Source organism: Ascaphus truei, chromosome 1, assembly GCF_040206685.1.
Source record: "Ascaphus truei isolate aAscTru1 chromosome 1, aAscTru1.hap1, whole genome shotgun sequence".
Taxonomy (NCBI): Eukaryota; Metazoa; Chordata; class Amphibia; order Anura; family Ascaphidae; genus Ascaphus; species Ascaphus truei.
The window spans coordinates 145,642,439-145,656,753 of record NC_134483.1 but is presented as its reverse complement, the minus strand read 5'-3'; the positions used below and the strand labels follow the sequence as shown (position 1 = coordinate 145,656,753).

At 41.4% G+C, this 14,315-nt stretch overlaps 1 protein-coding gene across 2 annotated transcripts in view; it reads right to left on the bottom strand.

Moving 5' to 3' along the window:
* IFT74 (intraflagellar transport 74) overlaps window positions 1-14,315 on the bottom strand; it is a 99,231-nt gene that overhangs the window by 22,216 nt on the left and 62,700 nt on the right. For both annotated transcript variants that reach the window (XM_075595550.1, XM_075595560.1), the window contains 2 exons: window positions 10,898-10,977; window positions 5,076-5,129 (listed from right to left, as the gene is read on the bottom strand). In XM_075595550.1, the coding sequence (XP_075451665.1) occupies window positions 5,076-5,129; window positions 10,898-10,977 (134 nt within the window). The remainder of the gene's footprint in view (window positions 1-5,075; window positions 5,130-10,897; window positions 10,978-14,315) is intronic.

The following is a 14,315-nucleotide window of genomic DNA, read 5'->3' as shown; positions in this document are numbered from 1 at the left end:
CCATTTATTAAACAATAAGTAAAAAAGAGATTGAAAACTCACAAGCAGCCAATGACATGTCACTGAGGAAGCTAAGGGCGAAACGCGTCTGACTAACTTTGGACACTACAGGCCACCGTAGTTGAGAAGGACTAGCTCCACTCGGCTCTAAGGAAGCACTGCGACTGGTGCGCATGCGCGGAAGCGAGAGCTGCGGCAAGAAGACAGTGAAGGGAGGAACCGGACTGTGCACAAGCCCAGAAGAGGCCCTTACTGACGCCACTTGCTGCTAAACATGCTTACGCCAAGGCAGACCCCACAACGATACCTGGAGGTTCCAGAGATAGGCTTGTGGAGTCTGGATGCATTCCCTCACAATGCTTTATATCATTGGCTGTTTGTGAGTTTTCAATCTCTTTTTTACTTATTGTTTAATAAATGGTGTTACACTATATTTTCTTTCTCTCTTATACTTTGAGGAACCATCAGGAACATTTTTCCCGTCCCTCCTAAGGAGCTACTTTTTAATGTGAGTGTATTTCCTGCATGAACTAATCAAGTTATATTTTTCTTCACTTTGACCACTCCTCATTGTGTTTTTTTTTTCTCTTTTATTTCATGTGTCCTGGAATCACGAGTGGAAGCACGCGCCGGAGAATCTCCTTCTTTCTATTACTGATATTGTTTAGAGCCTCTAAGAACTCTGGCAGCAGGACTTCACTGTGTGCGGGACTGAATATTTACATCCCTTTACGGTTGGCGCTACTATAACCCCCTTTTATATACTGTAAAAGTGACATTTAGGAAAAGGAGTCCCTGCCCCAAAGAGCTCACAATCTAATTGAAGGAAAAATATCTATCAAGACAGAGGTGACAGAAAGTCAAAGGGTTTCTTGAGGTCACGAATAAAGAAAACAATGGGGTATAAATATGGGCCATTTCAACAAGAAGAGGAATGTTATACAATTTACAGGGTTTATGAGGAGCTTGAAATACGGATATTAAAGCAGCAGTCCAAGCTGTCGTTTTTTCCCCCTCCTTTAATATATGCATCAATACAATCTACACAATGATAAGTAATTATCTAAGTTGCCGATTGATCCGTTCTCCTATGATCGATCGGCGAAGATTCAGCTCGGTGGTTCACTAAATGGCTGTCAGTGCAGCAGGAGAGGACCAAAGATACAAAGTTCTGTGGGGAAGATCATGTGACCAGGCAGTCACTAGATATAATTAGTGCACTTCTAGATAGATGGCAGGGCTCAAAAAGGGGTGTGCCAGAGCCAGTTTCAGAAGAGGAAGGGGATGTGACTTTGTAAATGGTTGCTATAGAAACAAAAATTGCTCGTTACATTATATTACATTAGAAATGTCATTCACAGTTGTTTAAAAAAATGCTACAAGTATTTTTTATAGTACAGAACCGATTTATTTAAAAAAAACCCCCACATATGTAGGATATTGCTTGGTCTGCAGCTTTAAGATAACTTGTGAAAAAAAATATTTTGCCGACTTTTACAACAGCAATTTCTATAGTGTTGAAAGGACACAATTTACGGGATAATTTGATATTGTTTGAAGCGGCTGATCATGTTTCATGTCAATGGGGTTTTCCGTCTGATCGCAGTTCGATCGGCCACGCTGGACAATATGGATTACTCCCTCAGATTGGACTATCAGAGAGATCAGTAAGAATCAAGCTGTTCAATAGCTGTTAAGTATTTAAGAGCCAAGAAAAAAAGTAGTTTCTAAAAAAGAAAAAAATATATATTGTGCTCAATTTATCAATGTGCTTTTATAACAATGGCTGTATAATTTCTGTCACCCTAATGTACAACATTTAATGAACAGTTAATGGCACTGGATGAAAGTAAGTCTAATTCAATTACTACACCATAATATGATGTAATATAATTGAACAGCTCAATTGGGGCTGATGTTCTGTCATTATTATTGTGTCTCACAGCACTTGCTCATTTAAAGGTGCAATTCCATTTAGGACTAACAAAGATTTCATGTCTGTTTATAGGTTTAATGGGTTAATAGGTTCAATTAGGCAATTGACACCTTAAAAAAGCAGACCAGAATAAGACTTTTTTTGTTCCGTACGAGTACTTCCTTTAGTTTCTAGTTACTACGAGGACTCGGAAAAGTTGAGGGTGATTGACCATCCTGTTTGCTCCAAACTAGTGATACATCAGATTTACGGACCCGGTTCCATTTAATTGGTAAGGAAATAAGGCAATGATAAGGCAGCGATAAGGCAGCATGATCCTCAGGTTTAAATGTTTTCAAAATACTTATGATTGATGTCTTTTAACATAAAGTATACAATGAACTAGTTGTAACTATTACTAAAGATCATTTCTAGAACTTCAACTGGTCTTATATGAGACTACACACTGAAAGACTGTTGTCGTACAATGCTGTTTGCATTAGAAAATAAGAATTTGTGATGTTTTGCATTCCAGCACAATGAAAAAACCTTTTAAACAATCCCTTATGTAAAAAAAAAATTAAATACACATACAAAGTGTATGGTGCATATAGAAAAATGCAGGAAGCAAAGAAATGGAATTTTCCTGCCAAGCTATTTCTGCTGCTTTAAGAAGAAATTACCACTCTCAACGGAAACCATGTACGGTAGATAAACAAACATAATGTGTTGGAGGAAAATGCTTTTAGACCACTCTGATTTTATAAAAAGAATTAGCGTGATTTAAAGCAAATCTTTTGTGGAGAAAGAACAATAAAAATGACAGAGTAGTCAAACGGTACAGTGGTATGCATGAATAATATGCATTTAAGTACTACTGTAGCTTATACATTTGGCTTGCTGTGCAGCACATCTACTGTAAGATATGAAATTGCCCCATTTGTATTGAATATTACAATTCGATAAATAACATCCATCTGAAATGTATTCAGCAAAAAGAAACATTACTTGTGTAGCCTGGAGCTCCCGTGGCTCCTGGAGACCCCCCTCCCTTGTACAGCGCGATCGCGGGTGCCGAAAGACCCGACGGCTGTTTCCAAGGGTGGGGGCTGGAGCAGGGAGCAGCGCGGCTTCCCCTGCCTGCGGTCGGTTGCCGGGGACGCGATCGGGCCGTTGCTAAGGCCGCGATCGCGTCTCTGAGGTCTCGGCGGCCGGTGAAGCAGGGCGCCGCCATTGCGATGCGGGTTGCGCATGCGCAGGGACGCGATAGCGCGAAAGGCCCCCAGATAGCTCGTGCGAGAGCAGGGCTAGACCAAGGAAGGTTGAGGCAGCCCAGGACAGCTTGCGCAGGCGCACGAGAGGTAGGGAAAAGCCCGCGAAGCCCTAGCCTACCAGGGAAGGCTCTGAGCTGGGACTACATATCCCAAGAGCCTTTGCGCGCCCCACGTGACACCAGGGAGCCAATAGGGCTTAGGAAGCCTCTGAAGAAGAGATACATTTGGCGGGCTTACAGCACGTTAGCCAGCAGTCAGAGACCGGATCAGCCCAAGGAAGGAGGTAGGGTACAGGAGTCCAGAACTCACTGTACTAGGCCAGCACCTCCAGGGTCTGAGGTAGTTAGTTACTCTGATAGAGAGTGTTGCCAGGGACTGCTCTAGAGAGAGGGACCCTGCCACTCAGGTTAACCAGTTGGAGCAGGGGAGCTGTGAGGGAAGGAAGGGCGCGGGGAGCGAGTACAGCTCCTGCGGCCCTATAGGTACCCGCACCCCAGATAGGCCCCAACCCCCCCACTAGGGTAGTGGGTAATTACTGAGGGAGGCCCAAGATAGGGACGCTGCCCTTAGTTTAGAGTACTGCCTTGTCAGGGTCACAGCGGTCAGTGCTGTGAGGTCTGGCAGGCAGGCACCTTGTTGCGCAGCACGTTGGCTGTCAGCGTTTAGTGAGGCTGAAGGGACTTGGGTAGTTAGGGGAGTGGGACAGGTCCTTAACCCCTGTAGGCCCATAGGAGTTCCCCAAGCCACTACAGGTTGCTGTACTATAGGGACGGCCTATAGTGTAGCACGTGCCCCTTAGGAAGATAGGGACACAGTGAAGATTGCTGTTCCCGTGAAGCGGTTGGACCCACGTTGGGGTCCACAGAGACTGTTCCGGAGTGGGACCGCTCTAGCGGTCCACGTGCAGAAGTTCGGTTGGAGGGTTGAAGGAGTCATCGCCAACTGAGCCTTTGTGAAGATTGCTGACCCGAGCACCGGAGTGCTCGGCAGGTATCTAATACATAAGTGCACCACCGGGCCCTTAGCTTAACTGTGACTGCGCAGTCACCCATTGACTCTCGGCAAGAGTGCGGGACATTGGGTGGGGTTTCTATGGACACTGGGTGGGTTCACTTGGTGTTGGGGAAGCGTCCTGCGCGACGCAGTAGGTGTCTCCTCTAGAGAGGGACACAGGTTATATAAAGGTATTGCGTGATATGTTATACTGCTTGTTAGTAAAGGTATTAGTTAATATAATCACTGTGTATGTGTTTATTGATTGTCCTGCGAGGAACCACTCCCCCTTTGGTGGGAGCCATCGCAGGTGGAGGCGCTGCATCGTTATAAGTAAGTTGTCCATAGTATAATTGCCCCAGGTTCCCCGTGGCGGAAGCTCAGCCCTCCTGTGAGCCAACAGGTATAGCACCAAATACCGCGTAACATTATATGTTCCTGCACCCACACAGTATAATCTCCGATTGGGGGGGGGGGGGGAAACCCGTTACACTTGTAATATGACATGTAGGCCACATGCTTGAAAGAAAATCTGCTTGTATTCTTTCAGTGCTCAATGCAGAAAATAAAAAAGTGGGGAGATAAAGCATGAAAAGAAAACCTGATCTACAAACAGGAAATAAACAGGGTTTAATAGCCGGTAATATCGTCTCTATGGGCAGGGATTGTACCCGTGCTATGTATAACCTGCAGTAGCATATAAAAACAGAATATTAAAGAAAGAAAAAAATAGCATATTTTATTGATTCATTCTATAAGAAATAAGTGTTCAAGTAGTTATATATGTCACAATAAAAGTATGGAAATTATCAGACACTGTTGCCTAACCATTATATTTGAATAATAATACACCTACATGAACACGTTATTTTGCATAGTAAAGTTACACTTACTATCCATGCTTTCTTCTTTTTTCTTTAGCTCCTTGTACTTTTGATTCTTCTCACCTGCAAAACAAAAGTGCAATGTGATTGAATTTCAACCTTCTTTTACTTAACTACCCCTTAATCAACAGTATCAAAAATACTTGTCTGCATACACTTTTTATTTTCCGCTTCACCTCTTTTTTGAAAAATCTTTTTATTGGAAATTATACAATCTTATACATTTCCTTCATGCATAATACAGCAGGTTACTTAGTAAGGTTTTGCCTTTTTTCCTGTGCATTGCTCATATTGCAAATTCCCATTACATTTTTAATATAATAACAATTTAACTTATACAACACTTTAACTGCATAATATCAACCAGCTAGCACACTTTAGCTTCTTCCTCCTGTTAATACACCCTAGTCTGTTTGGACATCTGTCAGTTCAACTCAAAAATTCAATATGAGAAACTTTTCCATACTATAAAGTATACACTCTTTATTTCACCTCTTTTTGTATAGCATCTATTTGTGTGTTTCATCTGTATATTTGTTGCTAAGAGACCACTACAACATCACCATTCCTTAAGTTTATAGTTAGATATAGTGTGTCAATAACTCATAACAAGGACATTTTTGCTGGTGAGGTAAACATCTCGTAGTGATGAAGTCTTAAATCCCCAAAACAAATATTTGAAGTAATAAGAGAACACACTTCAGACATGCAACCAAGAGTTGAGAGGCTGGCTCACGTAAATGAGGACAAGGAAAATCAAAAGCATTACAACCCTGCCCATTGTGGGTAAATGATTATGAACTGAGTACGTTGAATAACCTCAAAATGATAATGTGCCTAAAAAAGTTTTTTTGGGCGGGTATGTATGGAGTCAAATCGCCACATTACAGGTACTGTATTAGCTTGCACGGATATTCTAGCCTTGCCCAGCCATAGAAGACAAACTGTTTAAATGCATATTTCCATAGAGTGATGATAATTCACAGAAGAATGTACAAAGAGATTCTGTCGACACACACACTAGAATCTGATTGATTAGGAGTTGTCACCAAGGACAGGTCTGTCCAGCCTGTGCCTGGCAAGGCTGCTTTCATCGAGTGTCCACAAGTGTACATGGTCTAGTTTAAACCAATATTTCAGAGTAAGTTGTTATCAATTCCCGAGCCATCCTTTCTTTTCTAGATGCATATACTGTATGTATATACTACAGTATGTACTATAACATCAACAAAATAGCAGGTAACCGTTAACAGGGTTAAGTATACTGTGGAAAATGTGTGTGATGAGACATTACATATGAAATGTTTATGTAGGACTTTAGCGAGTATAATTGAGACATTACTAGGAAGGATATGAAAGAACGGATTGGGTTAAAAGGTTAAGGTGTGTTGGAGTTTCAAGGAAAGAGTTTGAATGTGTCTGCAAAGAAAACAAGCAACAGGTGGGAAATATTAGGGACAAATGTGTGTCAGACAGTGGAAAACAAATTAAGATTGGGAACAAAATAGAGCAGCATTGAGAGCAAGTAGGAAATGGCCTGTCTGGATAAAGCAGAAATAGACAATTGTTTTTGGTTACAGTACATGTATTTTCAAGTGATAGCAAACTGCCACAGTTTGCAATTTTTCATTAAAATACGCTGATTATTTAAACTGTTGTACTCATGCTATATGTACTAAACAAAGTATGTCAAATACATAGTAAATGCCACACTCAGAAAGCGTATGCAGTTTCCAATCCAAGAAAGTCTTATGTCATGAGAAAGCTGCAGTTTAGCCTGCCCATATTTGTATCTTCACACGATGCATGATTCTTATTTAATATCACTTTATTCCGAGGCGAACTGAAGAATGTTGTTTAATCAACTCTCTTATATTGACACTCAATATCTACAATCTAATATTCATGCCACCTCTGACCTACTAGAATGACCAAACATAAATAATATCCAAAAACTAAATTCCAGAAGCATATTTGATAGATGCTCTACATTGGCTTTTTTACTGCACAGCCTTACTACTGCACAGAAAAAACTGTATTCATGTGGACAGAAGCATTATTCACACAAATTCCATATTGGTATCATGTGCAAGCAGCATAGTCTTTAAAAACAGAAAAACAGCTTGGAGTTCATTGCAAATACTGAAGATATCCTGACGGTGGCAGTAAACAAAGGTTACTGGTTCAATGGCCATTACATTTAGTCTCTGTTGGACTTAGACAATGATCTAAAAAAAACCTTATCATCACTGCAGGCTTTGCAACATTTAAGCTTGAGATCCGCTTTAAGGCTTTAATTCTACTTTCTGTATCATAGGATCCTATTTATTTTTCCATTTTTGCCAACTTCCTTCCAAGGGTTAAGACTATTCTGTGTTTTTACCTTTCTTCTTCTTTCTCTTGTCAGCAATGAATAAGGTAAGGGTGCTGCAGGAGTAAGAGGAGTGATGCACATCCCATGTCTGCAATGAACATCAGGAGATCTTTGCTAAATATATTGGTTTTTGGGGGATAGATTTCCCCAAGAACTAAAAAGTAAAATATTCTATAATAAAGTTCATATAAGGTTGTGTGTAAAACATTTTAATTCTCTTTTCGCACATCTTCTATCCAACTGCTTTACATGGAAGGGAAGGGGAGGGTTAATTCCCACTTGTGATGCTAACCAGGAGTAGGCAATGTTTGATCATGATATAAAAATATAAACATCTTCATAGCATAGGACAGTTCATAAGACTCAGGATTCCAGATAGTCCAATGTTAAACACACTCCCATAGATTGTGCCACTAGCCATATAGGTAAGTCTTATGTGGTGGTCTAGGTAACCGTGTGTAGGACTGATCACATAAATGAAGTAAATGGATTACTCACTGCTGACCTTGGGGATATCCTGGTCCTGTCCTGCGTGCTCCTACCAAGGAACAATTGAAGAGAGTACAGGGAAAACGGCGGTGCAGAGTGTTTTTTTTGGCTGTTACTATGCCCTAAAATAAATTTTTGCACCTAGGATATTTTGTGGTTTGCAGTTTGTGGTTTCCAATCTTCAGCAGCAGCAGCAGATGCACCGCCGTTTTCCCTGTACTCTATCCAACTGCTTTAGGAAGATCATAACTAAGAAACATCCAGTAAGCTTAGTGTGTATACAGGCATACCCCACATTAACGTACGCAATGGGACCGGAGCATGTATGTAAAGCGAAAATGTACTTAAAGTGAAGCACTACCTTTTTTCCCACTTATCGATGCATGTACTGTACTGCAATCATCATATACGTGCATAACTGATGTAAATAACGCATTTGTAACAGGCTCTATAGTCTCCCCGCTTGCGCACAGCTTCGGTACAAGTAGGGAGCCGGTATTGCTGTTCAGGACGTGCAGACAGGCGCATGCGTGAGCTGCCGTTTGCCTATTGGGCGTTATGTCCTTACTCGTGAGTGTACTTAAAGTGAGTGTCCTTAAACCGGGGTATGCCTGTATTCCTTAACGGGTCATGGCTTGCAGCTGTCCCAATGAGACTAAGGCAAGAAGTTATATTTTTGTTGTGCTTTATATGTGTTTAATATAACATTTTAGCTTCAAAAATATATAAGTAGCCAGCATTTTCCTAATCAAATCTTTCTAACAGTACAGTGAAAAAAAGAGATGGTATAGCGCTACTTTAACCTTGATGTTACTTCGGCTATCACCGATTTAAGTCGCTTGAAAAATAATGTGCATATTAAAAGCTGAGAAAGCATTTTTTCCCTCATTGCAATTGCATCCGCATCCTTTTTCCTTAATTTACTGAAAAAAAACCAAACAATAAGATAATCCAGTGGGACGCGCAGCTTGGGTTTCCTTGCAGCTGTGGGATGTCTTGCTGGCTTCCCTTCCAACCAGGGCTACAGAAAATCTGAAGACCCAAATCTATTCCCTTTCCTCATCCCGGGAAATGATGTGAAAGAATAACAATGTGTTTTCAAATGACTTGGGATACACGGAGTCAATTCTGAATTGGTGCAGTTTATTTAACCGATTTTATAAATTGTCTCTGCCTTTACTTTTCCATTTTGATGACAAAATGCATTAAATGGCTCTCATATGTAACAAATATTACTCTATAGTTGGCGTCATATACTGTGGATTATCTACGAAAAAGGCAACACACACTGGGATTCACTAAGCGCTGATGCAGGGAATCGCGATGCAATCTCACATTGGCTGCTACCGACTTGAATGGCAGTTAATGCAGAGCCACAGAATGATACCACGTATTAGCGCTAAGTGATCCCCCTGCAGAGAGAGAGAGATCTATTTTTGGTTATACATTTGTATACAGTATATAAACATTTGTTAACAGATTGAGTGGCCAATTTGGAGTTGAAGTCAAACCTTGTCAATGCAGACACAAACCGCCTCATTAGCTAAGTAAGTTTGGACCTTGTCATTACGTCTTTGGAGTGGCAAAAAACACCTCATATGTAGCACTTACGAGTTATGTTTGCACTTACCACTGTGTAGTACGTTACCTCCTAAGTGTCACTGGTAAATTTTGATTTGAGATCTGACTGGATTACTTTTTTCCTGTTTTTATGACATTTCATCCAAAGAAGTAACCATCTGTCTGTTACTATTATGACTTCACAGTAGTTACATAAACACATTTCTGGTGACCAATTGAAAATTATCACAGTGAATGGGATCTGCACCTATGGCAATTTGTGCCACGTAGAACTACACAATTATTCCAGTATTTATTTCCTAACTCACAATAATCCTGAAATTATTGATTAGAAACTCACAGGATAGAGAACTACGGCATGTGCACCTTAGTTCTACACTGTCTCAAGAGAGAACACAGTTTACATATAGCAATATTTGAATGGAAAAATGATCTTCAGTAAGCAGGTTATTATAGAAAACTTATTCCACATCCTTATATAATGAATCATGGTTCATTACATAATCATAGCATCAGTATAAACTTCAGATAACGGCCAACAGTTACCAAGCAGTGTTATTACATAGGACTCTTTCTGGCATCAGAAGTAACTGTCCAGCGCATTCACTTGAGGGTGTCTTATGGACTAGCACGTTTATACATTTCACTAGTGCAACCAAGGCCAGTCATGTTCATTTAGAGACTAGGTTTATATACTATGAACCGGTCAAAAGAACCACGATCTACCCGATCGGCCGCTTCAGGATTACCTCTTCAGTTGTGCATTAGGCCTGGGACATAGTGAGTTTAAGCGTCGCTGAGCCGGGCTGAGCAGATACACAAAGCCTCTGCATCTGTCATCAGCGCGGCTATAGTTTTCCCCTCCGCATGCGCGATATGCGTGCGGAGGCTGAGAAACTTTGCCGAGACAGGCAGGTTTGAAATTTGCCGCTCGGGGAAGCGGAGGAGCGGTCACGTGACCGCTCCCATCCAATGGGAGCGGGGGACTAGCCCCGCCTCCCGCTCCGCCTCCTGGCACGCCTCCGCCCCGCCCCCTGAGCGCGCTCACTGCCTCGCCTGCAAGGACAGGAAAAAGCTCAATTTTCAGCAGGCGAGGCAGAGCAGGAGCGCGCCTCAGCGAGCTTCAAGTCCACTATGTCCCAGGCCTTAGGGTTGTACATCATAAACTCACGTCAGTTTCGATTTGGACAAGACAAACCAGTGTGAATTGCTGGACAAGAGATGTTAGAATACAACTTACTATACAAAGATTTAATCAAAGTTAATGGGTTAATGTAATCTTTCTCCTTTCTAATAAAAGGATGTCTAATGTATGGGAATCAGGCAAATGAAGAGGACAAGGCATCTCTTCCATAAGTGCTCTGAACATGGACTAAAGTAAATTTACCTTGGTGATCTTCCAAATCCATATCCAGCCTTCCAATATCATCATTGAGCTGCTTAGCCTTCTCTTTGATATCAGTTAACCTGTAGACAACAATAAGTGCATTAATAACATGACAAAGTAAAACTTATTGGAAAAGGTCTTAACACAGCAATACTTCCCCCCCCCCCCCCCCTCCAAACCCCTCCTTTTTTAGCAGGAGCTGAGGCACTTTCATTTCAGCTCCAGGGATGCCCAGGCTCCCAAGAAACTTATTGGTAAAAGTAACACCAGTACTTGTACTTCCTGGTATTTAAATACCCCACGATACACGAGCCAATAGGAAGTCGACACGGACGATGTCGTGGTTTCCTATTTGCCAGCGTGACATGGGAGATTTAAACCATAATTTTCCCTGGAGCGGACAGGAACACGGTACTTTTACAGGCATCTCAGTATCCAGGATCCCCGGAGACTAAATGAATGTGGGGGTGTTAAAGAATTATTTAACAGGGAGAACTACTGCTTTTGCACATTACACACATCTGTCCTGTTCCTTGAGGTCCCTCTGCTGGTTGAAAATGATTATACAGTGTACATTATGTATGTATTGTAAGGCTATGCTTATAGTGCCGGCGACGCGAATTCGCCCGAAAACAAACGCATTGCCGCCGCCGCCGCCACGTGCGCTTATAGTGCACGCGACGGCGACAAGCGACGTCGCGAAAACCCGCCGCTGGCAAAATGTGATTTTTCAAGGGCCGTCGCGTCACGTGACGGTCCTAGAACAAATAAAATTGCGGGAATCCCGCGATGCGGCCGACCCATCGTGCGGGTGACGTCACCCATCGTATCGCCGTCACTTTATTGATATAGCAACATTAATGTACATAGCGCTTCACAGTAGTAATACACACGACAATCATATAAATAACAAATAATATAAATAATGCATAATGGGACAAAGTGCTTCAGACATAAAAGTAACATTTAAGAAAAGGAGTCCCTGCTCCGAAGAGCTTACAATCGAACTGGTAGGTTTGAAGAAAGTACAGAGACCGTAGGAGGGCGTTCTGGTAAGTGCTTCAGCAAGGGGCCAAGCTTTATATATCAGGTGTATAGTATTAACCACGGAGCTACTCATATGCTTCATTAAGCAGGTGTGTTTTAAGGTGGGTCTTAAAGGTGGATAGAGAGGGTGCTAGTCAGGTATTATGGGGAAGGGTATTCCAGAGGTGTGGGGCAATCAGTGAAAAAGGTTTAAGGCGGAAGAGGCTTTTAGATACATAGGGGGTAGAGAGAAGACATCCTTGAGCGGAATGCAAGAGTCGGGATGGCACATAGCGAGAAATTAGGGCTGAGACGTAAGAAGGGCAGAAGAGTGTAAAGCTTTAAAAGTGAGGAGGAGACTTAAGTGTGAGATGCGGGATGTGATAGGAAGCCATGGGGGTGATTTCAGCAGGGGAGACACTGAGACATATTTAGGAAAGAGTAGAGTGATTCTGGCAGCAGGGTTTAGGATAGATTGTAGGGGAGACAGGTGAGAGGCAGGAAGGCCGGACAGCAGGAGGTTACAGTAATCGAGATGTGAGAGAATGAGGGCCTGAGTCAGAGTTTTTGCAGTCGAGCAACAGAGAAAAGGGCGTATCTTTGTAATATTGCGGAGGAAAAAAACGACAGGTTTTTGATACGTTTTGAATGTGAGAGGAGAATGTGAGAGAGGAGTTGAGTGTGACCACTAGGCAGCGTGCTTGCGCTACTGGGTGTATGACAGAACTTGCAACAGTAATGTGGAAGGAGGTAGTGGGCCGGGTTTGGGATGAAATATGAGGAGCTCTGTTTTTGACATGTTACTTTTAAGTCGGCGGAGGGCCATCCAGGATGATATCACAGAGAGACATTCAGAAACTTTAGTCTGTACAGCAGGTGTAATGTCAGGGGTTGAAAAGTAAATTTGTGTGTTGTCAGCATAGAGGTGATATTTGAACCCAAGAGATGTGATTAGGTCACCTAGAGAAAGTGTGTACAGAGAAAAGAGGAGAGGTCCCAGGCCAGAGCCCTGGGGTACCCCCACGGAGAGATCGATAGAGGAGAAGGAGGTGTTAGCAGAAGAAACACTAAAAGTACGATGGGAGAGGAAAGAGGAGATCCAGGATAGAGCTTTGTTACAAATACCAAGAGTATGAAGAATGTGAAGGAGAAGAGGGTGGTCCACAGTATCAAAAGCTGCAGAGAGGTCTGTTTCAGTCAAGTGAGCAGTGCGTAAGCCAAATTGTAGAGGGTCTAGGAGAGAATAGCTGTGAGAAAATGTAGCTAGCGAGAGAATACAAGACGTTCAAGGAGTTTTGAGGCAAAAGGCAGGAGGGAGACAGGTCGATAGTTAGAAGGATTGGTAGGGTCAAGCTTGCTGTTTTTTAGTAATGGTATAACTGTTGCATGTTTGAAGGACGAGGGAAAGGTACCAGAGTAGAGGGAGGAGTTAAAAATGTGTGTGAGCGTAGGAATTATAGTAGGCGCATTATGATTTTTGTTTTGTGTGAAATTAGTGTGTATATTTTTTTGTTTTTCCAATGATTTAATTTAAAAAAAAAATTTGTGTTAACTGTGCAGAAAATAATTTTGATTTGAATGTTGGTGTTTTTGCACTTTTTTTTTATGTTTCCATACTTCATTTGGGCTGCCTTTGTATCCTATTTGTGACACTAGGGTTGCTACGAGAGAACTAATTCAATAGGTAATGATGCTTAATTTCTGTTTTTTAAGAGAAACCCCTAAAACTTTAAAACTGAAACCTCTAATTATACATCAATTATGTATTGTCCTTCAGTTCAACTAGATAAAAAGTGTGAAGAGAAAGATGACCACCTCTCAGGTTGTTGTGATATTTTCTGAGGCTTTTGCACTGCCTTTTATGTTTTACATAAGTTAGTTGAACATAAGTCTGTAAATAATGGTAAGAAAAAAGGTGAGTTAATACTGCTGATTAATTAAATTAGTTGACTAGATTACTGTGCACGAAAAGCATTGTATCCATGTTTTTCTTTGGCACCTACTCATTCATTTTCGATCACGTACCACAATGGCCTTCCATTAAAAGCAACTCAAACAGAATTTCAAACTTTTTATTAGTCAAAATATAATTTTATATTTTACATATAATTTAACTGATCCTCGTGCTGCTCACTTATGTCTTCATTAAAATGGTCTAATTATCAAAACCTCTTGGCTGCAAAATGTGACAAGTTTACAGTATACTATAATGTAAATAAGCGCACAGAAAATTACTTTGGACAATTTTACCACAGGATAAACATCTATATATTTGTAAATTCAATAATATTATCAATAAAATATATGCACATATGCATAGAATATCATGGTATAGTCTCAGTATCCCCATATACAGGAAACATCCTCTGATAAATTCACAATATAATAAAAA